The 24,450-nt window shown below is 30.9% G+C and overlaps 1 protein-coding gene across 1 annotated transcript; it reads right to left on the bottom strand.

Annotated features, from left to right (window-relative positions):
• Positions 1-67: 67 nt before the first annotated feature.
• On the bottom strand, positions 68-24,315 carry LOC127712229 (replication factor C subunit 2-like). Its single transcript, XM_052218559.1, has 9 exons — positions 24,139-24,315; positions 17,278-17,389; positions 14,439-14,545; positions 13,328-13,429; positions 10,577-10,677; positions 5,581-5,738; positions 3,963-4,028; positions 3,000-3,194; positions 68-414 (listed from the first exon to the last, which is right to left on the bottom strand). Exons 1-9 carry the CDS (start codon positions 24,216-24,218, stop codon positions 301-303), a joined length of 1,035 nt encoding a protein of 344 aa, XP_052074519.1. The 5' UTR covers positions 24,219-24,315; the 3' UTR covers positions 68-300.
• Positions 24,316-24,450: the final 135 nt, after the last annotated feature.

The raw sequence follows: 24,450 nt of genomic DNA, 5'->3' as shown, positions 1-24,450 counted from the left end.
ACAACACAAAAGGAAGCTGCTTTTGGTTCAAATTTCATATATGTGCATCTATAAGAATAATAAGTAGCTGTGTATTACATATTTTATTTATCACAAATCACTTTATGCGAATCCTTCTATAACACGAAAAAAATTCACAAAGATAAGCCTAACAGTACTTTGATTGTTCTGACAATTCTGCATCTTGTCTTATTCAATGTTCAGGTTATACAGAGCAACAGGATAACAATGATAATGAGATCTGATGGTATTTTTGAGTTTCAAGATGTGACGACAATTACCATGATTAGTCTAACACTTTCAACTTAAAGGTGATGGCGTTCCTGATTTTTTACACAGTCTAGCTAGCATGGCAGCCATTTGTAATAATGAATTTACTCCTTCAGCAATCCTCATATGTGTATAACCTATTTCCTGGAATGAAAAAAAATATGGTGCTATAAAAATGTTCATATCTATATTTTAACAATTAGAAACATGAACATTTGTAAGAGAAGAATTATCTCCGAATGAAAATGCTTAAAAACTGAAATAAAATGAAGTCATTTTGCCTTTTCCTTTTCTGATGATTGTCTTTTAAATTTTTTATCCTGATCAAATTCAATTTTTGTGGGTTTTTTGTTTTTTTGCCGATTCAATGAAGTAACTTTTCAACAGGGTTTCAATTTGAACAACAAAACATAAGTGCACTACTATTCACAACAAAATTGTCTTTTTGCACAAACTATTTTTTCAAGGGATATTTTCTAGCATTAAACATTAAATCATAAATAAATAATTGAGGATAACACTAGTTACACTTTACAGTATTGCACAGAAAAAGGACAAATATTGTACTATAACTAGATTTTATTCCCCACAAATTTGGTATTGCTGATGAAATTGCATATACATGATATATATAATAGAGTTATTTCCAAAAATATCACAACATAAATAACAGACTTAAAATAGTCAATGTTCTTTATATAATTACTTACACAAATATGACTAAAAGATGTATTCAGGTGAAATTAAAAGAATCTAGAATTTAAAATTGATACTATAAGTCAGAAGAGTATTAGTTAAGGAACAAAATAAGCTAAAATACTGATAGGTTATGGAGCGCCTCTTCAAGATATTGAATTTAAAAAAACGGTGGGAAAATTTTATCTTCTATCATGTATATTTAGCATTGGCATTATTTTGGTCTCAAATAGTAAGAAAAGAAATCTAAAATCTGCTTAAATTTTGGTAATGACCTTTTATGAGCTATTAAAGTATTATATGAAAAGAAAAGTGGGTGATATGGGTCAAAATATTTTACACTGTAGCGTACATTGTAGTAATAAACCCAAGGAGTCTGAACATCTGACAAAAATTTCTAAACCTGACATGACTGCATCCTTTATAAGCCTAAGTTTTTTTAATATGAAATAAAATAAACAAAGATTATTCAATCATCAATACAGTCTTTCAAAGTTATATCAGATTAAGTTGTTGGTTATGCAACAAAGCTGTAATATTTGGCTGGGGCATAGTTTTTTACCTTTTGTCCTTTTATCCTTAATGAGATTTTTGTATGGATAACTGGTGTTATTTTAACAGTTTTACAGTTCAATTGAAATAATGTATGGTGAACTAGGTAAACATGCCTGTACAGTTGTTTAATCTTGGGATATCTTTCAATGGTTTGTTTATGCATGTATTAAAGATTTAGTTAGGTGAAATAAAAAAAATCTAGAATTTAAAATTGATACTATAAGTCAAAAGAGCATTAGGTAAGGAATAAAATCACCTAAAAATATTGATAGGTTATGGAACTTCTTTTTGAGATATTTGAATTTTAAAAAATGGTGGGAAAAGGCTGACTCAGACTTTTACCTTATATTTAGCATTGGCATTATTTGGGTCTCAAATCGTAAGAAAAAAATCTAGAATCTTCTTAAATTTTGGTAATGTCCTTTTTATGGGCTGTTGAAGTCTTCTATGAAAAGAAAAGTGGGTGATATATTTTACCCTGTATTGTAGAAAAAAAACCCAAGGAGTCCGAACATTTGACAAAAATTCATAAACCTGACCTGAGTACATCCTAAGCTGCATGCATATTCTCATATGTATGTAACTATTTTAATGAAAATATACTACAAAGCATTTGTGAAAACATATACTGTAAATTCAGAAATTATTGTGAGGTTTTTATTAATGCGAATAATGTGACTAGTTGAGTATCTCAATAATACGAATTTGCATTCTGATATCAATTACATGTATCTGTATGTAGCTTTTCTTAAAATCGCAATAATTAAACTCACATTTTTGTTGATTCTTCAAAAATCACAATAATAAATGCTCGCAATAATTTCTGAATTTACAGTATACTACAACAAAAGTACACTATTTTTGACATAATTTGGACAGTCAAGGGTATAACTTAAACAAGTTATTACAGAAAAAAACAGACATACTATATATTATTGTGGGAATTCTGACAGAGTTACCTCCCCCTGTCATGAATTGTGTTGAAATAACACGTCCATCAATGTACAAAGAAACAATGTCGTAAATGTGTAATAACGCCTTTCAGTAATCAGTTATTTTCATCAGGTGAAACACAAATCAGGTCAGATACTTCCAAATTTACCGCTGTTTGTTTTGTTGTTGAGATCTCGTGTGATTTCAACATGTTAACATTATTATTTGCACCATTTTCGGTGAAAAAACGTATGTACAGTGATTACCAGCTTCTTGAATTTTGATAACTTCATCTTGAATAATTTTTTTTTTAGTAGAATTGATTTAATATTTTCACCTATTTGGGATTAATTTAACAATTCATCAATAATACCTTAAGATTAAATGGTTATAAATTAATCCTTCAAAGGAGATAACTTTGTCAGAATTCCCACAATAACAGTATGCCTATTATTTTCTGTAATAGCTTATTTAAGATATACCCTTGACTGTTGGACATTGTATAAATTTTAACTTGAGAAACTCTGGCATACTACAATTCTTACCTTTATAAATTCTAATTTGAGAAATTCTGGCATACTGTGATTCTTGCAGACTCTGAATACAATGGTGATGATATCTTCAGGAGAATAGCCAAGTCTCCATAAATGTGCCATTGTTTTGTACGCTTCATCTATATTACCATTGACACAATGTTGTAACATGTCTTTGATAAGAACAGGATGGGGTTCATCACAAACCTGCAAAAAGATAAGGTAGATATAAGAAGATGTGGTATGAGTGCCAATGAGACAACTCTCCATCCAAGTCAAAATTTAAAAAAGTAAACGTTTATAGGTCAAAGTACGGTCTTCAACACGGAGCCTTGGCTCACACCGATCAGTAATCTATAAAGGGCCCCAAAAATTACTAGTGTAAAATCATTCAAACGGAAAACCAACTAGTATCTAGTTAACATTAAAGTCACACATTCTTCAGGTTTCAGTAACAGCACTTGGATTTTCATAAAAACTCTACAACTAAATCAATTATGTATTGATCTTTAATACAAAATGCCATGTCATTTGGTAGTTCGGTTTATTGCTGTTAAATTAAAGGATTTAATTAATAGGTAAAAAAAATCTAGAATTTTCAGTTCGGACTTCAATTTGACAGCAATAAACCAGAATGAACTGAATAACTGAAACTGCTAGAGCCTGACATTTTGAAATACTGTAAACCAACATTTTTTCATAGATACTTTATTTCATGTTAAGCCCTATCTAGTTCACTATGCATTGATTTTTTTTTTACAATTTTTTCTCATTTTCTTGTTGAATTATTTCTTAGGATGACTATTCGAAACAATTTATACTTATGTTATTTTTCTTCTTGTAAGTCATTAAAATATAATTCCTTTGCGAAAAAAATAAATTTGGTTTACAATAACCTATTATCAAAAGCAAATAACTGCATCATAATCTTGAACATGTTGAAGAAATTGAAAAGATATATCATATATCACTTACCTTGAAAACATTTTCACTATTTACATGACCAAACCCTTGAAATGTTGATTGCAAATTGTTTAATGCCTGTAAAGATATAAACATGGTAATTTTATCTTCTAACATCAATATACTCTGACAGTTGTTAATTTTTACAATATCATTGTCTATTCAATTCATTGAAACAGATTTTGCTCCTACTAATGGGCTTTTCTCGATGTATATTAAACCAAAGTCACTCAAAGGGGAGCCATATATTTTCCACAATAATTATTAACATTGTAATGTTTAAATATCTTTATAAATATGAAAATGAATTCCAAAAACTTGTTATAATTTCTAGGCTTTTAATGTGATATAACTGTTGATCAGCTACTGTCTGCTGTACTGAACATACACACGGACAATGCCAAAAATAAACTGACTTATGAGGGTCAAACCTGCCTCCCTAGATTTTGGAGCTAAAAAAGGTAACCAATTTATAAGTGGATCGACTTATACTGGAATATACATACAGGGTAAGTGATGTGATTCTCAAGAATCAGACAAATACTCACTGAAACATAAAGAAAGAAAAAATTTGTAAGGGTTCCACGGAACCCAGTGTCTCACCTACTTTTGCTGTTATTCGCAGGCTCAACAAAAATGGGGGAAAAATTATTAAAAATTTTTCTCTAGATACTATCTTTTGATTGTAAGAAGCTTCTGTCCAAGTTTGGTAAAAATCCATGATGGTTTATGAATCTAATAAATGTTTTAAAAACTTTAACCACAGAGTGAATGTAATGTTAACTGGCAGAAAAAATAAGTCCATTTATAAGTGAAATACGGAAAAACAGGATTTTTTTTTTACAAAAATTACTTCTGGATACTATCTTATGATCACAAACAAGCTTCTGTCCAAGTTTGGTAGAAATCCAGGATATTTTAAGAAAGTTATTAAAATTTTAAAAAATTTAACCACAGAGTGAATGTTATGTTAACTGGCAGAAAAACTAAGTCCATTTATAAGTAAAATACAGATAAACAGGATTTTTTTTTTACAAAATTTACATCTGGATACTATCTTATGATCATAAACAAGCTTCTGTCCAAGTTTGGTAGAAATCCAGGATAGTATAAGAAAGTTATTAAAATTTCAAAAACTTGAATATTTGTGGATGCTGCCAACGATGATGGAATGTAGGATCGCTGTCTCGTTTTTGCGACAAAAGTTGCAGGCTCGACAAAAAATTAGTCTGTTTTATACTTCATCAAGCAGTCAAACTGCCAACTTTCCCTCTTTATGGAGGAAATCCCCATGAAAGGTGTTGACCTGACCCTTATAAAGTTCAATTATTTAGACTAAACATTCAGAGGAGTAAACTATACATTATAACACATGTATACTCATTCAAAACTATAGATGATCTACTTAAGTACACTAATGACATGTATAGATATAAGAAGATGTGGTATGAGTGCCAATGAGACAACTCTCCATCCAAGTCACAATTTTGTAAAAGTAAACCATTATAGGTCAAAGATAGGTGTGCATTAGGTCTTCTTGTGCTTAAAATCCCCCATGAAGATTTAGAAAAGTTGGCAGGTATGAAGCAGCTGTAGATACAACACATTCTATCTATAAAGAAAACTTTACCTGTCTCATATCACCCTGTGCTGTAAACACAATAGCTTCCAATCCATCATCAGTATAGCTGACCTTTTCTTCTTCACACACTTCTAATAATCTCTTTAGTACCTGTTGGTCTGTCAGTTTGGAATATCTGAGAACTGCACATCTGGACTGAATAGGTTCTGTAAATGTTAAAAGTAATAATTGATTTCCCATAGGTGGTAATGGTAACATTTTCTTCTGTAGCTCAGTCCATATTGTAAACTTGGATATGTATGATGGCTCGTTTCAAAGCTGAGATATTTTCACATATGGGCAATAATTTGGTATTCGGCCTTTGGTTTCTTTTTGTATCTTTTTTTTTAAGTTCTAAAACTTTAACTTTTATTCTGTGGGTTGTGTTGGTGTGAGACTAGTATTAATGGAACAAGTAGGTTTTTCGAGGAAAAATTAATCAATTTTGATTCACCGTTTTCGTGACAGGAAACCAAACAGGAAACAAAACTTTATTTTCTTTATTTCGCACAATTTATTTCAAAAGACATAAATGAACACCATTACTAGAGTTACTTGCTTCATGTTAATATTTAAAATCTATTTTCAATGTTAAATTAAGGTTTTTTTTAAACGCGACAGGAAACCATAAGAAACCGAAAGCATTTTTTTAGTGTTATTTTATTGGAAAATCAGCTTAAAATAATCTGAACAGTAAACTTTTTCTTGATAATGTTACTTATAGCTTTAGTTTTTAAATTTAGGACTGTTTTTGATAATTTTTTTCCAATAGACAATAAAAATTATAAGAATATAGAAACAAGGGCACTAAGTCTTTAGGATGTCACTATAATAAATTATTTTGGGCGCCGACTTGCATCTACTGATTTTGACTACCAATGTATTTTCTCTTGCTTTTTGTTATAATTCTTGTACACTTTTATATGTAGCACATGTGCCTACTAACCATTAGAAACCCAATGCAGTGTGCTAGCTAGCTCTGTAACACAATTGCATGATTTACACTTTGTGATTATGCGTCACTAACCAGAAAATTCAAGCACTGTAATAACTGGGAGATCTAGCTACTGCTACTTATTTTATATAATGTACTTTTCTATAAAGGACTGTTCCAGAAGTGAATGTATTGGGGTGTTGGGAGGCACTTTCTCAGCTCTCACTTTTGATTCAATTGGAAAGATGCATGACATTTTAAATTTCTAAATTTTATTGAACACAAAACAAAAAGCGTGATCCAACAAACATATTAATGTTGGGAACATCCAATATGTGAGTGATGTCCACAGTATAAGTAGTATCTTATAACGTCCACCCTGTCCCTTGCTTTTTGTAAAATTGCATGTTTTATATAGATTTAATAGGCTGTTGGTTTTCCCGTTTGAATGGTTTTACACTAGTAATTTTTGGGGCCCTTTATAGCTTGCTGTTCGGTGTGAGCCAAGGCTCCGTGTTGAAAAATGTACTTTGACCTATATTGGTTTACTTTTATAAATTTTGACTTGGATGGAGAGTTGTCTCATTGGCACTCACACCACATCTTCTTATATCCAATAAAAGTTTGAATTGTTTTACATTTGTGATTTCGGGAACTTTTATAGCTGACTATGTGGTATGGGCTTTGCTCATTGTTGAAGGCCATACAGCGATCTTTAGCTCAGCTGTAAATTTCCGTGTCATCTGGTCTCTTGTGGAGAGTTGTCTTATTGGCAATCATACCACATCTTCTTTTTTATAAAGACAAGATTCCATATACAAAACCATTATTTTGCGGGTGTATAGAAATTCAATGAAATCCTATAATTGTTTACACCCTTTCATTACAACTGCTGGAAAATTACAATTAAGTACCATGGATTACAGAAATATAACCAAAAACCTCATATACCAAAAAGAATAGCCTGGTTTATTTCACTAAATTTCTTTCCAAAATTTGTGACCACAAATATATAAATAAAAATTCTAAACAACACGAACCCCACCAAAAACTGGGGGTGATCTCAGGTGCATCGGAAGGGTAAGCAGATCCTGCTCCACATGTGGCACCCGTGACATGTTATTTCATGCAAAGTTTTTTGGCAAATTTGATATAGGAACATATTTTCAAAGCAAAATGTTACTTTTAACTTGAAAAGAAAAGTGTTTTGATGTATTGGCCATGCAGGCAGTGAACCGGCACTACTTACCTGAAGGGAAATAACACTTTTGAAATGCTATGAAATTGTGACGCATACAACTAAACTGGATACAACATTGGCGGTTTCCATGTATTGATTTACTTCTGGCATACAAATGCATTTAGATTTGCATCTCTGGTTAAACTCTGTCTTAAATGTAATACTATTACTATTAAACTCCTAAATATGTGTTTGTTTTAAAAAAATTAGTGCAATTTATTCAGAGAATTTCCATGTTTTCTTAATTGATACAGGATACCATAATCGTTGTATCTTGATGTTTTAGCCAAAAAAATGTATTTATTGGTTTTGAAATTCCAATTTTATACAATTAATTCCAATGTCAAATTCCTATTAATCCAGTAAAGTAAAAAACTTTTAACTTGGAATTAAAATCTTATAATGGGCATCATGTGATATTTGTGACATGTACACCATGTACATGGTTTCCACATGTTAACCTTCTTTAGTGGGCTAAAATCGATAAAGTACTTCCTTTCAAGTCATGCATGGTAAAACTTCAATTCTCCTTTGACAATAGTATTGCATTTTTGAAAAGTGTTTGCTGAATATGATTAAAATAAAAAAATAAAAATTGTGACAAAGATACCAACTCTGTACATTCCATACGTGTAACAGTATATCAACATGTATTTTTTTTTAAATTATCTGTATTTACCTAAAATATCAAGTACAATTTAATGCTAAAGCAAAGTCAATTCATCGATCATCGGCAGAATGATAAGAGACGTAATGTTGATTTAATTTTCCAAGGACCCTTTTCATCCTTATCCGGAAACAAAGTGTGTTATAACGTCCCTCGAATAAGAAATCGATTTTGTCAAGTCATTGGGCATTTATTTTCATTCAAGATAGTGTGCAACATTATGCACGTAGGAAAAATAATAGACCCCCGTCGCGATCTCTTTCAAAATTGTATCTTCCTTTTTTAAACAATATGAAAACAGTCTACAGAATATGCTTGCTACTATCCCGTTGGAAACAAAAACGATGTTTAGACCTAATATTTCCTATACCCGGCCGTAAGCGCTTAATCACATGTTAGCCACATGTTTCACGTATGACCGGATATGATTTGGACTGAACGACAAAAACAATTTTAGTAAAAAATAAAAAAAAAGTAAATAACTGGACTTCTGTTTCGTGTGAAATGTAACGCATAAGGATAACGTCATTTTCTAACTTAATTATTACGAAGGACATAACTAGAATGTAAATAATCACTGATTTACCTGTTTGAACATCTCGCGAGAGTTCATATTTGCATATTGTTATGAAGAATTCAAGTACAAGAAAGCAGACTACACCATCTAAATTTTGCGTTACGAAATCGGAAACCAAAGTAACGCTACTTTTCTTACACCTGCTACAAAAATAGTTATAGTTCTCGGCAATTTCTTCTGACTATTCTTTTTGATCGATGTTCTTTATTATTTGAAAGCAAAAGTTACGATTTTGCAGGCGACGATTATCTTTAAATCAGGCAGCGTTACGCACTTCGGAAGCGAAAATAACGCTAAGAAACGACATACAAAAGTGGCCAAATAATCTTAAATATTTGTTTATTTCAAGTTCTCTCTAGGGGAGATTAGAAAGCACCTATATTTCAATAGAAATAATAGCATTTGATGGTAGAGCAACAACTTCTCTCAACAAAATACAATATTTTATCACTTTTCTATCGTTATCGGAAACGGTCCCAATACAAAATTATTGCCCATATGTGGGTAAATTTTCGGGGTACGCAGTGAGATTCATTTTCCCGTAAATTAGCACACCCGAAAATCGTGATGCGGCTCCTCGTGGTAAAAAATCCCTTTTTTCACACAATAAGTTCTTTCAAAATTTAATACTTTGCATACATTTAATAACTCCATAGTTTTTACACATTTATTCTATGGTCCTCTACTTTCCAAATCAACACAAATGGTTAAGCTCAGTCACTTGTTTAAAATAGAAACATGACCAATGTCACTACACAGAGATTTTTTGTTTACGCACAACTTGTGTGTTCCTCAATTTGAGGTGCATTAGGGATATTGACCCAGAAATCTCTCTTGCATTCTCCTGTTATTTTCTGTAATTACTGAAAAACTGTTATTGTTTGAGGGGTATCTATTTTCGTGGACTTTGTTTCCCCCTAATCACAAATTTACATTTTTTTGTAGTAACAAACAGTAAGTGATAATCCTTATACAAGTAACTGTTAAATACTTGAAGATGCAAGTAATATTTTCTTGTATAAGTAAATTTGTCTAATTTGAAATTAATCTTAAAATGTTTAAATTATCTCCCCTTATGCTTCTACAAAAAAAATATGAGTTATCAAAACATGCTGCAAACATTTTTCTGGTTTGCCAACTACTTTTTAAATTAAGAGTTCAACCGTTAAACTCAAGAACTAAACAAAGAAATGTAGTGTGCACAGATGTTAAGTAACTGTAAAAGGCAATAAAAAAATTGCTCGGGAGACAATGAAATAGGCATGATTTTTAAAAATAACAGACAAATGAGATTTCCATAGTCCATGAAATTGGATTTGATGAATAGTAAGGACATATTTTAAAGATGGACATTCAAAACACTCTATTAGAGCAATGTTGTCATGAGAAATTCAAGAACAGAAAAAAAATCACTTTCGAAATGATTAAAGTCAAAGAAAACCTTAATGACTAAGGGAGATAACTCTACTTCCAAAAACTATTTACTTGGACATTCTTATCTCTGTTAAGAATTAAACATTTCGGAATTAACTTCAAATTAATCAAGTTTTCACATATTTGTAAAGTGTCATTGATATAAAATATTACCTATTATTTTATCTGAAGCATTGCAAGCTAAGGCAAATCTGGTTGTTTTTGAGTAAATTTCCATCGTTCTTCTTAAAGCTTGCTGGGCACCATCTGTCATACTGCAAACATAAAATAACATATATAATTATATATGCTTTTTGCAGGTCTTATTGAAACAAACAAGTGTTATGATATTGTAATTATCAGGTTTGTTTATCTTGGCCTAATTTGTTTGGTGTGGTCTTATAAGATATTTATAGTTGTTTACAAAATAATGTAATAACTGTGTAGTTTAGAAATCACTGGAACAATCATAGATACTGATGGAATGATTAGAATTTTCTATTTGACTTACATAACGATTCCAGAATTATCATAATCAACAATGCGTAATTTAAACTTCTACAGTGTTCTAGAAGTTTACCTTCTGCACTGTTCTAGAAATTTCCGTGATATGATATTTAAGAGAATTCTGGACAAAGAAAAAACAAAGGATCGGACATATATTTTAACAGTTAAGTTGACATTTCAATTTGTGTAATACATGTTTTTCTTTTAAACTTGTGTATGATAAGTTTTGTTAAATTCTATTATTGATTTGAGTCTTTTGTTGGCTTCGATTTGTGGCCGTAACACAAGAAAATAATGTGACACTTATCTTCAATACAGGGATATTACTGAAGGCCCCCATGACAATTTTTTTTTAAATTCTAATACATTTGAATACTGAATTCCTTGAATCTATTCCAGCTTGTTAATCATATTATAACAACTGTTCGAAAAAAAAAATTGGGTTCAAAATGTATCAGCTGAGATGAGCCAAATGAAGATAGTTATTCTAATATTTATCAACATTGTAAAACTACATAGCACATGTGGGGCATAACCAAGCAATTCATGTAGGTAATAGCCCATATTTGTGATTATACATGACTTTAGATTCAACTCTTAGACTTTTTTCATGAGGAAATACAACAATTATTTTTAATTTATGCCAGTGTTCTCCCCAGGATTTTTGGATAGCACCAGGGTAACGCGTGTGGACAGCTTGGTGAAATATTTTATACAATCAGTTGTGTCGCGTCAGGTCGCGTCGCTTAGCTCTATTTCTAGTTACTGTAGTTTTTATGTCTCTTGTTTTGTTTTAATACTGTGGTACTGTGTTATGTAGACATTGAGTCAGAAAATTATTGGTAAAAAAGAAGTAAATCAAAAAACAGTTTGTATCCTAATATTTTTTTAAATAAATAAATTATAATTCATAATAAAATATTCATCTGAATTTAAAGTATTTAAATCTTTCATAAAATCCAAAATCAATAAAAATAAAATATCATTCAAAAGAGAACAAAAATGTTCAATTTAAAAAACTTTCTAGTTTCTAGAAAGAAAGTTGTTGTATGTGAAAGGATTCCTGTCATAAGAAGATATAAAATTAACAAGAACAATTGCAAATATTGTTTCATTATTTGAACCAGTTTCTATCTTAGATTTTAATAAAAAGAAATTTTTCATAAATTTTAGAACATTTTGCCATAGATTTCATGTAAATATTAACCTTTCTTGTCTTTGGTGATAATCAAACATAGATACAGATTTAATACTGCACTGAAATCTAAATCTTTATTTGTCATGAACCATTTAAATTTTTTTTTCCTAAATCTATAAATTTATCTTTGGTCTATAGATCTATAAATAACCATATTCAATGTCAACAACTAAGTCTCCCTATTTTCCCGCCTAAATGACAGGAAGTAGATATAAATAGATTTAACATGTGCTTATGGAGAAAATTTGCAAGATTACTTCTGTTATTCATTAATTATGGATATAGATATCCAGTTTGAAGGTACAGTCATGCATTTTATTTATAAAATAAAATAGATTGCAATTAATTGTAAATAAACTTGAATATTCTACGTGAACTAACTGGGTCATGTGATATGTACAGACAGATACTACAGTTTGAAACCCGACTATCATGCAATAACTATGTCATAATTAAAGATAATATTGGCCATGGTTTAATCAGAGACATATAATACTATAATATAAGAATTGAGAAATGTATAATTGTCAATTATATGTAATGAGCCACCTTTATGATGTACAAAAAATGTACCTATCGGGTCAAGACACTGTTTGTGTACAAAGTATTTGCCGACTTGTCACAGGTCAGTGCTTGGGTGGTGAGTGAAGCCATAAAATAGTTATCTGTGATCATAAAGTTATGAACTCTTAATTAAAACATAAAAGAATCATGTTACAAGTGTTAATTACATCGATTAAATCCAATCAACAAGGTTAACCTCATAAGGTAAATCGATCACGTGATGTAAACAATCTGTGTTGAACTGGTCAAATTTCACCTGGAATTTTATACCGCACGGAAAATATTTAACAAGTCGTTTAAAACTTTACCGATTTACGATTTTTTAACTGAAAATTTTAGCACCACGGAAAAAAATTATACATCACGGTAAGAACGATACCACCACGGTAAAAAATTATACATCGCGGGCCCGCGGTCCTGTAAGGGCCTGGGGAGAACACTGTATGCTATACAACCCATCAATATTTTATATGGTATTGTTTTATGTCCTATAACAGTGGACAGACAAACAGGAAGGTATATTGAGCACACAATCATTTGAATGTTGTAAAAGAACTGTTTCATACCACATAAAAACAAGATAAGATTGTATTAAACTTTTATTACAAACTTTTTTCTGTTGGGTCAATTTCCAGTTTCCGTACAATATGTCTTACCTGTCTGCCTCATCCAGAATAACTATTTTGTGTCGACCTTTAGGCAATGTTACTTTCTGTTGGGCAAACATTTTTATTTTGTTTCTCACCACATCAATTCCTCTGTAATATAAGAAATAAGTATAAAAATTTAATGGAAAAAAAAAAAAAAATATAGACGATTTAATTGTGACCCAACAATATGATTCATATACTACAAATCTGCACCAAAATCTTTTCCGACTACTAGTCCGAAGACCAATATTCCAACCTTTTTCCGAAGACCAATATTCCAACATTTTTCTTTTTAAACAAAGTTTTGCAAGAACTTGCCAGTACGATTAAAATTTTGCTAGTCTGGGGCATCGGATTAGTGGCTAACAGTGCAGACTGTATTACTGTGAATTCATTATTATTCTTGGGATACAACTTTCACGGATTTTGTAGGAAAAGGTTAACCACAAACTTAAAATGTTCAACGAAATTTTTATAAGCTTTTATGCAGATTTTGGCAAAACCACGAAATCAAATATCCTGAAAATAAAATTTCCTCCCAATCCATGTAAATTGGTACCCACGAAATAAATACAGTAGTCAAAAGGAAGTTAGATAAAGTCATAAGACTTTTCTCCGTAAATTAGAATTGAAATCATCTTATGTATGCTTGTTAAAAAAAAGTTGATATACAACATGATTGATTTGCACTAAACGAAGTTCATACAATTTCTGATCAGTCTTCCAGATCATTGATATAACTCAATGCTTTACCGCAACCCTTCTACCTTCTCAGGTTAGTTTTCTTGTCAACTTTTAGCATTAAATGACACCTACTCGATTGTGCACTAGCCTTTTATAGTACTCAGATGTTGACTCCATATTTATTTAAATAAAAACTCTGGTTAATGATGGTTGATAACTTCGAATTCAACACTCAAGACCTTAAGCTTTCTCACAGAATGCATACAAGTAAGATTATATCATTTCTTCAATCAATTGAAGTGAAAGATGGAAAGAATGGGAAATGAATTGTTTTTTCAATATTTCACAATTTTTACAGTTAGAAAGGTTACCTTTTTGTATCCCTTGGACACTAAAGGCATAATTTACTCTTCCGTTTCTTCATAAACATTACCTTTCATTAGATGCATTTAGTTCAAGTACTGCATCTCTGAATGAGGTTCCCAAAAGAGCTCTGGCTAAACAAAGAATACTTGTTGTTTTTCCAGTTCCAGGAGGACCCTGTAAATAAAAGTATCAACTTTACTAATAACTATTTCTAGGCATCTCAATAAATACTAAATACTATATATAGCCGATAGCCCAGCAATACTGGTGGACCCCATATTTTATTAATATAAATATAATTGATAAACACAATAAACATAAATCATAAGTAGCAATGCACAATAAATTAACTTTCAAAAAGAATTCAATAGAATAATTAGTAAATTGTGTTCAAAAATATTTTGCTCTGTCATCAACGATCCCGCCGGCCAGGAAAAACCAACAAAACGAGTTACCTCGGTCAAACTCCATTTAAACTGCAGTCAAAAGACTACATTTCAAATAAAGTGGAAAATGTGGGAAACCTGTGTCCAAACCCAAATGCTCGGAAGACCGTCTCGAGAGTTATACTTGGACTGTATATAAAGTAAATATACTATCTATATGTAATAAGTAATAACTTAAGTTACTCTTTAGTAAATTATCTAATTCCTACTAAATACAAATTAGAATAACAATACAATTGAAAATGAACTTTATTTCACTGTTGTCCAGTCTGATACTTGGCTAGAAGTGACCAACAAGGGAAAATATTCCTGCTAAATATCAATATCACGTGATATGTATACCGGTATATATACGTGTACATACGGAGTACCCGTATCAATAGTATTCACTAGTACCGTTATTACAGTAATTTCCCACTATACTATCGAACCGTTGGAAATTATAAATATACTGACAATATTAAGAATTGTTACTGAATTAATTGAAAAAGATCTCAAGATTTTTCTGAAACACTACATATCAAATTAGTTAAAAACTTGGTTTTAAACAAGTGTAAAACCAACCAACCAACCATTGCCAACATGTAAATGTAAGTAATTACAAAAAAGTTTCCTATGGCTTACAAAAAGGAAAACCAGTACATGTAATTGATGTTAGCATAAAAATACATACAGAGAACAGCAGTTTAAAAAGCACACCATAACTAAACCATTAATGTAATCAAAATTATTTAAAACAAATATTTATTAATTTAAGAAATGCACGTTTGTACCCAGAGTGTATAGAACACACCACACTCAGGGTCTCAAGCACACTAAATGAAACACATTTTTACAATGTGTTACTGAAGATAACATGTTTGATGTTACATTGAAACCATACATGTGACAGAGTTGTCAAGTCACAACTGGAGATTTGAAAATTTTCAGCTGGAGTTTGGGTCTCATAACTGGAGATTTTTTATTGACATATTTAGGGAGCTACCATTTGATTTTTATGGGGGGGGGGCTAGGATGAAATTTGAAAAAAAATAGGCAGGACAGGAGTTTTGAGTAAAAAAAAAAGGCAGGATGAGCAACTTGGTAAAAAAAAAATAATTCAGGATGACAATTTGTGTAAAAAAATTCAGGATAAACTAGTAAAAAAAAAAGGCAGGACCGAATAGAGTAAAAAATAAAAAGGCAGGACAGAGATTACAACTAAAAAAAAAAGCAGGACAAAATTTTTCATCCTAGCCCCCCCCATAAAAATCAAATGGTAGCTCCCTTATCGCTGTTTTCAGTGTTCATTTTGATGATAAAGCTAGATAACAGTATTACTATTAATGTATTCTCTCTGTATTGTTACCATGTGAAATATTTGTAAATACTAAGCTATTATATATGTATGTGATTTTTTTTATGATCTTGAATTATCTTGGTTTCTGAAATTATCATATCATGTGCCATTTTACAGCTTACTGTTTGTCATGGTCCCTCTGTTTCAGGTCCACGGTCACAGAGGGTATCTTAATGGTTGTGTAAAAACAGTCAGGGGACTTATTGAAATAAGTGATTTTTAAATCACTTATTTAAGTAGCAAATTCGAAGTTTTAAATTAAGTAGTAAAATTGAAAAAAAAACAAACTTTTTGCTTCTTTTAAGCAGCAAGGTTTATGCCTTTGATGCAATCATTTAGCTGCAAATTCTATTTTAGTTGAAAAAATGCTATAAAAATGGCTTTACATAATGAACTGATACTTTCTTAACAGATTTTTCCCAGCAGTGGGAGTATTTTTCCTGTATAATTCAAGGTTTCATCTTATAGATTATGTAATAAAATTCTACTGTTCGTGATCAAAATTTTACGGGGGTGTTGAAATTAGTGGGGGTTATTAAAATAATGATACTTAAAGAAGTGATTTTTTGGAAGGAAATTGAGGTATGATAGATAATGATACTTAAACAAGTGATTTTTATGTCATTATCCTAGATTTAGTACAAGGTCATCACCTGACATGACCCGGTCATCCTATCAACACAGATGTTGGTTCTGATAATTTTAGCAACATAATTAGTCCCTGGATCATTAGTATTCTATATTTAAAGCTACAATAAAATTAAATCACTTAGTCTAGTGATTAATTTGTTCTACTTAAATAGGTGATTATTAAAGAAAGACAACTCTTACTTCCAACCTTTATGGACATAATGTTACTTGAATCAATGATTTAGAAAATCACTCATTTAAGTAAGTCCCCTGACTGAAAAACATTGAAAACAGATGTTCATCTATGGTAGGTATGTGTTTTTATGTGACTGATTCACTGATACTAGCTAGTGAGGATGTTTTACAACCTTGACTAGCCATTAAGCCCTTGCACAGTCGGTCACTGATACTACCCATTGCAAATGTTTCTTTTACATATTCAGTATCCAATATATTTTAATTCATCACTTAGAAATCTTAAAGCTAATTACCGCTATTATTATGTTTGGGACATTTCCCTCTCTAGCAAATACTTCTAGTCTGCTAATGGTTTCATCATTACCAACAATGCTGTGTAATTTGACTGGTCTGTATTTTTCAACCCTGTAAAATAAATGAAATTGGACTAACTGTATAACAAGATAGGCATTTTAGTAAAATGAGTCATATTTCATGTACTGTGAAAGAACTTTTATTCATGGTTATCAATTTTCGTGGTTTGAGCAAAAAGTTACATGTTCGTGGTTTCTAAAATTCATGGATTTTAGTTTTCTGAGAGAAAAAAATCTAGTGAAAAATTTGAAGCCATCAGAAACGAAGAATTTGGAAAATAATCATTATTGTTTTATAATTAGTTGTGGGAGGTGTTCATTTTCACTTACTTGTTCGTCTTTTATTACTGACAAAATTCATCAAATTTCTAATAAAATAATTGCTTTTAGAAATAAGAGGATTCATCTACGTTGCTTGTACAAATTGTCTAGATTGAAGGAAATTGCAAAGTAACCATTTTAATTGTTGCACACGTGTAATCAGAAGTGATGACACTAATCATGCTAATTAACCCAAGATCGAATGTGCAACAAATTAAAGATCATCAAAGGTGCTAATTGGGCCATAAACACGTCACTTAAAGAAAATGATTTCATAAAAAAATGCTATGATTGTACTTTGAATGGTAGAATTAATTCTTATGAAATAAAACAGCAAGCCCAATATGAAATTATCATTTTATTTCATATGAGAATTATGAGGAGATAAAATGATCTTCATCATCGCATATCATCACAGAAAGTCTGACTTTCATCAATCAAAGATATTTTCCATGAGAATAAAAAGGTTCAAAGTCGTTCAGTTTAATTTTTTAAAGGATTAAATGGGCAAAATCCTGTCTGAAGTTGAATATATATAGTTCATAGTGCGTTTGCTGTTATTCGCTGATGTATTCTGTAGATTATATGCCCGTATCCATGTAGTCAAACCTACATAGGGATCTTTTCATGTCTTGAATTAGACAACAGTAGTTAAATATTTAAAAAAAGCCTTCCACGAAAAACCAAGAAAATTGGTACCCCACGTATAAAGGTACTTTCCTTGTATTTTCAATTGTAAAGAACAAATTTTTTGTTGAGTCTTTTTACTTCAGGCCTAAAAATATTAATCATGTTAATATTTGTGTTTCTGCAAACCCTACAATGTATCTACCCTTATTGTTAGTGTCTACCCTAAACATTGTTCATCATTTTTTAACAAGCAATTAATCTATTGTTTACTATAATTTTAATGTCTTTTTGGCACATAAATCAAGTATTGGTTAAGGCATGTTCACAAATCGTGAACACATGATTTTTTGTCTATATCATATAATAAATCATGTAGTCGTCGAGACTCGTCTTGGTTTTACAATCATCAATGGCTCATTGCTATCATCATCAAGATTATTCTTTACAGTGTTCTCCCCAGAAATTTTTGAAGGCGCAAAAATTTTGTAGCTAAATGTAACCCTTTTTTTTTTTTGGAGCGAACTATTGTAACACGAAACAATCCTACAGAAATTTTACAATAGGAATTTAAAAGCTTTATGACAGGCTAGATCTTTAATTATGTACACTATTTATAAATTATCTTAAGATGAAATATAATCAATTTACACATATATAAAACACATTGATCTTGTTGATATAAAAGTTCATTTATAAAGAGTTTAAATTAACTTGATTAAATTCAAGAGTCCAAACTTAGTAATTTCAAGAGAATATTCCTCTGTTCCTTTGAGCCTTTTAGTGCTGAACAGCTTAAGATATTTCCATGTCTGGTGCATCTGCTCCTTCTATATAGATATTGTATTATCATGATTTTTAAGCAATAGTAATTTTTGGAATACAACTTTTTAAAATAATATTAAATGAACAGCTGACCAATTTCCGCAGTTTGACATTTCGAGATCGCTTTCGTGTGTATTTTTCAAAATCTTTTCTTTGGCAGGTAGAAACTCAGGTGACAAGTTCTTCAAAGTAAAGTCCAACAAAACTATTTACATGTGCTTCTGCGTTTCCGTACACATTTATTGACATCGAGTTGTATTTTGTCAGTTTTCCGGTGCAAGGACCAAAAACAGACATAACTGATTTATTTTTTTAAACATAGCAATTAAATGATTAAAGACAATTTTTTTTTCCTAAGAACAAAATTTCACATTCTGACACAAACTATTGATTCACAATTATGAATTTATCATAAATATTGGTTTTCTTTACGTTTTTTTACGTAAAACAACTTCCATTCATAAATATTTGTAGTTGTGTATTGCAAAGTTACCACTTGTTTTCAATATGTTCATTGATCGTATAAAGATTTTTATAATTGACTAATTAGAAAATTTGATATTTAATTCAGCAATTAATCAGGAAAGCCAAATGTAAAAACGTTTCATATTTGTATTTCGAACTTTCCCTTTAATCCTAACCCTGAAACATTGAAAAAAGTATCCAATATTATTTAACTTTTCGACAATAATCTATGCAATTACGCGATCAGATAAGGCAAATACAGGTAAAGGATAGACTGGAGTCAATCGATAATTGCGTAATTGGGTGTTATATTAATTTTCTTCTCAGCAGTGATCTTTAACTTTACAAAAGTTATATATCAACAGTTCATAATTAAATATGAAAATTAACACGCTGCAGAATTATTTTTTCAGGGACTTTGTGCCAATGTATGTGCTGGGGGAACAACAAAAATATTTGGAAGGCACTGCGGGACCGCAGCATCATATCGTCCTGGGGAGATCACTGCTTTAGCTGATAAATCCTGTCCGAAAATGTGCTTCTTGTCCATCTTTTTATAGATGATAGTTAAGGCAATGTGTATAAAGACAACTGTTCAGCCATTATATTTTAAATACAATAACGTATTTCCGCCCAAGGCCACGTCACTGACAATACGACGTCGACAATGGACAAGTACAATAGTACGGACATTATGTTCCCGCGACAATCTCAACATACTGGGGCCGCGAAAAGTAAAAAATATCTCAATTTTCTAAATAATCTCAATTATCCATTGATCAATCGTTTCAAGTGCTGATAAATTACTGTCCATCAATAAATAATAATACTTTGAAATTGTCTCTCGCATTGTGTTTTTCTTTGAAATACTGAGTACATGAAATCATTTAAAACGGAAATTACATTTAGCAATTAAATTCAATTAATGTCACTCATAAAATAAGAATTAAATTCAACTTTGCACTAAAACGCGTAATTGTCTATCAATTACATCACTAATGGTCGTCTTTAACATCATTGGTGTATCCACTTCCGTATGGTCTCACTGGCTTTAAGACTTGCTTTTCGTCTCGGTCTGTTCTCCATATTTTCATGCTGATCATCTATTGGAACGTTAGAATTGTTTGTCATCGTTTGTGTAACTTCTAATGGATATAATTTTGCGATCGGTCTAGTTGTTTCCCCATTGTTGGTCCTTACTCGTGCAGATCTTACAAGTCCTCAACACTTTTTTACTGGAAATTGACTTACAAAATCATGCATGCTTGCAGTAATGGTAAAATTAGATTGATAAGGTGATAGGCATATGATATGCTACATGTGCTAATGAGATATAAAACCTAAAAAAAATCAAAATTTGTTTGCCTTTGCCCATTTAACCACACGTTGACTGGCCATGGCAATAAATGTGACAAAGGAAGCAAATGAGTCATCAAATGATGCAAACCTTCCATCAATTCAATGTTTTAAAATTGGTAATTATGTTATGTAACACCTTGGAAATAATGACACAAATTGTAGGTGAATAAGGGCTTTAGTTCTAATTTGACAGACACCTTATCTTCTTGTCCAAAGCCTATCTACACCTGACCTGGACAAACAGTAAATTATGTCAACAGTCAAGGGTGTAACTTAAATAAGTTATTAGAGAAAAATAACATACATTTGTTATTGTGGGTTAAAAAATTTGTAAGGGTTCCGCGGAACCCAGTGTCTCGCCTACTTTTGCTGTTAATCGCAGGCTCAACAAAAATGAGGAAAAAAATTAATAAAAATATTCCTCTCTATACTATCTTTTGATTGTAGGTAGCTTCTGTCCAAGTTTGGTAAAAATCCAGGATAGTTTATGAATCTAATAAATGTTTTAAAAACGTTAACTGCAGACTGTATGTAATGTTAACTGGAAAAAAGTCCATTTACAGTCGACTCCACTTAATTGCATACCGCTTAATAGCATAATTCGGTTAATTGCATAGTTTTCTCCTGCACAAAACCATTTCCCATTCATCTAATGTTAAATTGTCCGGTTATATGCATAGCTCTACAAGTGGCCTTTCGGTTTATTGCATAGAAAATAATCGCCATCTAGATATGCTTGGTTAAATCTGCCGAAATTTTTGACCGGAAACGGCAAATTGGTGAGTATATTTTTCTTGAATGCATCATTATTTTCATTATTATTTCATATAATTACTTTTGTGTTATTCAAATAAAGTTTTAAAACAGTTTCTTTCGTGTTTATATGATTGAATTTGATATAAAAATAAACCTCGATATCTACACAGGTAAAGTTTCCCATGTTCTATTTTAAGCCTCGAGGTCATAAAAATGTCAAACAGGTAATTGTAGTAAAAACACTGACCATTCTATCTAAAAAGGTGTAAATAATTGATTGGATTTCAAACATTGTCCATAGATTACATTTGGGGTGAAATTCAAAAACAATAACGCCTGCTAATTATCGATCATTATCCAATGTGAACTCTCGTAATTGGGCTTGGGGTGATCTGCATTTATGTTAAATATTACAGGGCATTTATATATGGTTAAAGAATTTTATACATCAATCATTTAATTTTAATATATTTTGAAAAGAGCATTTACTTCTAATTATTATATTTTCTCACTTTCAATACTCGTGTCCAGCAAATAACCCGTACAGGGCCCCATTACTGCTTTGCATATATATACGAAACTAACGAAGTTAAATAAACAGTGTTACTTCACTCTGCAAGCTGTAAATATTGTATATCAAAGGCAGTTTAGTACACATCTATTGTTAAAATGATTATAAACTGTGTAATTTTGTAAAACAGTTTATTTTAATCAAAGCGTAACAATGTACATTGTACATACGGGTCATAGAAACAAATCTATTTTTAGAACGAATTTATTTTCGTATCCCAGGTAAACTGGTAAAGGAAACGTCGGTACGCAAATAAACTAAAACAAAATGTGTTTATAATCTTTATTGAAATAATACAAAATAAAATAACATGTATGACACTAGACATATAACTTTTATTAGAATAAATCAACATTCAATATGTTGTAACTGGATTATAGACGTTCATCTTTCTTCAGGGATTTCCTTTACTGATCTGTTCTATCGATGTTTTTTGACTCTGTCATTTGGCATTTCTGATATAAGCATACTCCACTTTATTGCATAATTTTGTCTGACAAATAGGCTATGCAAATAACCGGAATGTACTGTATAAGTAAAATAAGGAAAAAAATGGAACAAAATTTTAACAAAATGTCCCTTTAGATACTAGCTTTTAATCATAAACAAGCTTCTGTCCAAGTTTGGTACAAATCCAAGATAGTTTAAGAAAGTTGTTAAAATTCTAAAAACTTTAACCAAAGAGTGAATGTAAAGTTAACTGGCAGAAAAACTAAGTCCATTTATAAGTAAAATACTGAAAAAATGATTTTTTTTTAACAAAATTTACTTCTGGATACTATCTTATGATCATAAACAATCTTCTGTCCAAGTTTGGTAGAAATCCAGGATAGTTTAAGAAAGTTATTAAAATTGCAAAAACTTTAACCACAGAGTGAATATTTGTGGGCACCGCCGCCGACAACAAAGACGGAATGTAGGATCGCTATGTCTCACTTTTTCGACAAAAGTCGAAGGCTCGACAAAAATCAAAAATCTGTGATAACATACATGACATATATGTATGTTACATGTTTCAAAGGGGGCAATATACATCCTTAGCTTTATTTTGTTAAATTGTATACAAGTTCTTTTGATATTATAATTGTCTTTATGTAAACTAAACTTTAGAAAGATATAACAGTCCATAGTTTGCCAATCATGCATAGTACACCTATGTTTTTACAGAAAATATATGCCTGTAATAACTAAAGGGTGTTATTACAGCTTATCTACATCTCTTCAAAGCCTTTTCTCAGACATATATCACAATGTTTTTTAATTTGTTTTAATAAATAATGATCAGAGCATGTAATAAGGTTCTGCACAAGCTTCCAAGTCATTACCAAGTGTCTCATATAATAAGTTACATTTGTACATGCCTGTTATAACTAAGTTTATCACTTACAAGCCTTGTCTCTTTGATTTACCATGGTTGATCAAACATGTATTAATTGAATTGGAAAATTACTTTTCAAGGTTATGTATTAAGTTACTGCGCAAGTTTGAAGAATTCCCAAGTGCCCATTGAAAATATAAAATTTTATGATACATTTAACTGATAACAAACATACATGTATGTTACTTCAGATTAAGAAAAAAAGAGTAGATAACTCATGAAAGTATCTGTAATAACACATGTATGTTATTTTTCTCTAATAACTTATTTAAGTTACACCCTTGACTGGTCAAGCCCTGATGTCAGTGATGACATGTAATCAAATCATTCCTCCCTTCCTGAGATGCATTTGGTACCTAATGCTGTTGTCATATTCACTAGTAGGATGGAGCAAAACAGGGTATTTTATGTTTTCTTATGGTTAGTATTCAGACGGGAAAAATATAGATAATCTTAAGGTATGCCAAGATTTCAATGATTTCATAATTTTCTGTCTTACCAAGGCATTTCATATGTAGTTTTTGGAGTAGGTTTCTGGGGAACCGACTCTTCTATCTCCATTTCTTGTGTTTCTGACATGACTTTTGGTTTTAAATGATACCGACAGATCAATAACAATAAATTTAGTGTTAAAAAATTTGCCGCGGATTCTACCGGAAATTACCAGATTATTGTAGTGTCAAACAAAGACGGTCATCGATAGTTTCCGGATTTAGTATTTTCTTCTTTTTCTTCTTGAACGTTGTTCCGCTATTTCATGTTTCATGCAAATACATACATAATGGTTTTGCTGCAAATGGAAAAATGTTCT

This window comes from Mytilus californianus, unplaced genomic scaffold, assembly GCF_021869535.1.
Source record: "Mytilus californianus isolate M0D057914Y unplaced genomic scaffold, xbMytCali1.0.p SCAF_8, whole genome shotgun sequence".
Classification (NCBI taxonomy): domain Eukaryota; kingdom Metazoa; phylum Mollusca; class Bivalvia; order Mytilida; family Mytilidae; genus Mytilus; species Mytilus californianus.
The sequence above is the reverse complement of the archived record's forward strand: the minus strand, read 5'-3'. Positions and strand labels throughout refer to the sequence as shown.

Excerpts from the sequence above, each read along its gene's own strand:
- LOC127712229 (XM_052218559.1), bottom strand. The coding sequence starts at position 24,218 with ATGTCAGAAACACAAGAAATGGAGATAGAAGAGTCGGTTCCCCAGAAA. Across the intron at positions 10,678-13,327 it reads ATTCTGGATGAGGCAGACAG|TATGACAGATGGTGCCCAGC; the intron begins GTAAGACATATT and ends TTATGTTTGCAG. Across the intron at positions 5,739-10,576 it reads TGCTTCAGATAAAATAATAG|AACCTATTCAGTCCAGATGT; the intron begins GTAATATTTTAT and ends TAACATTTACAG.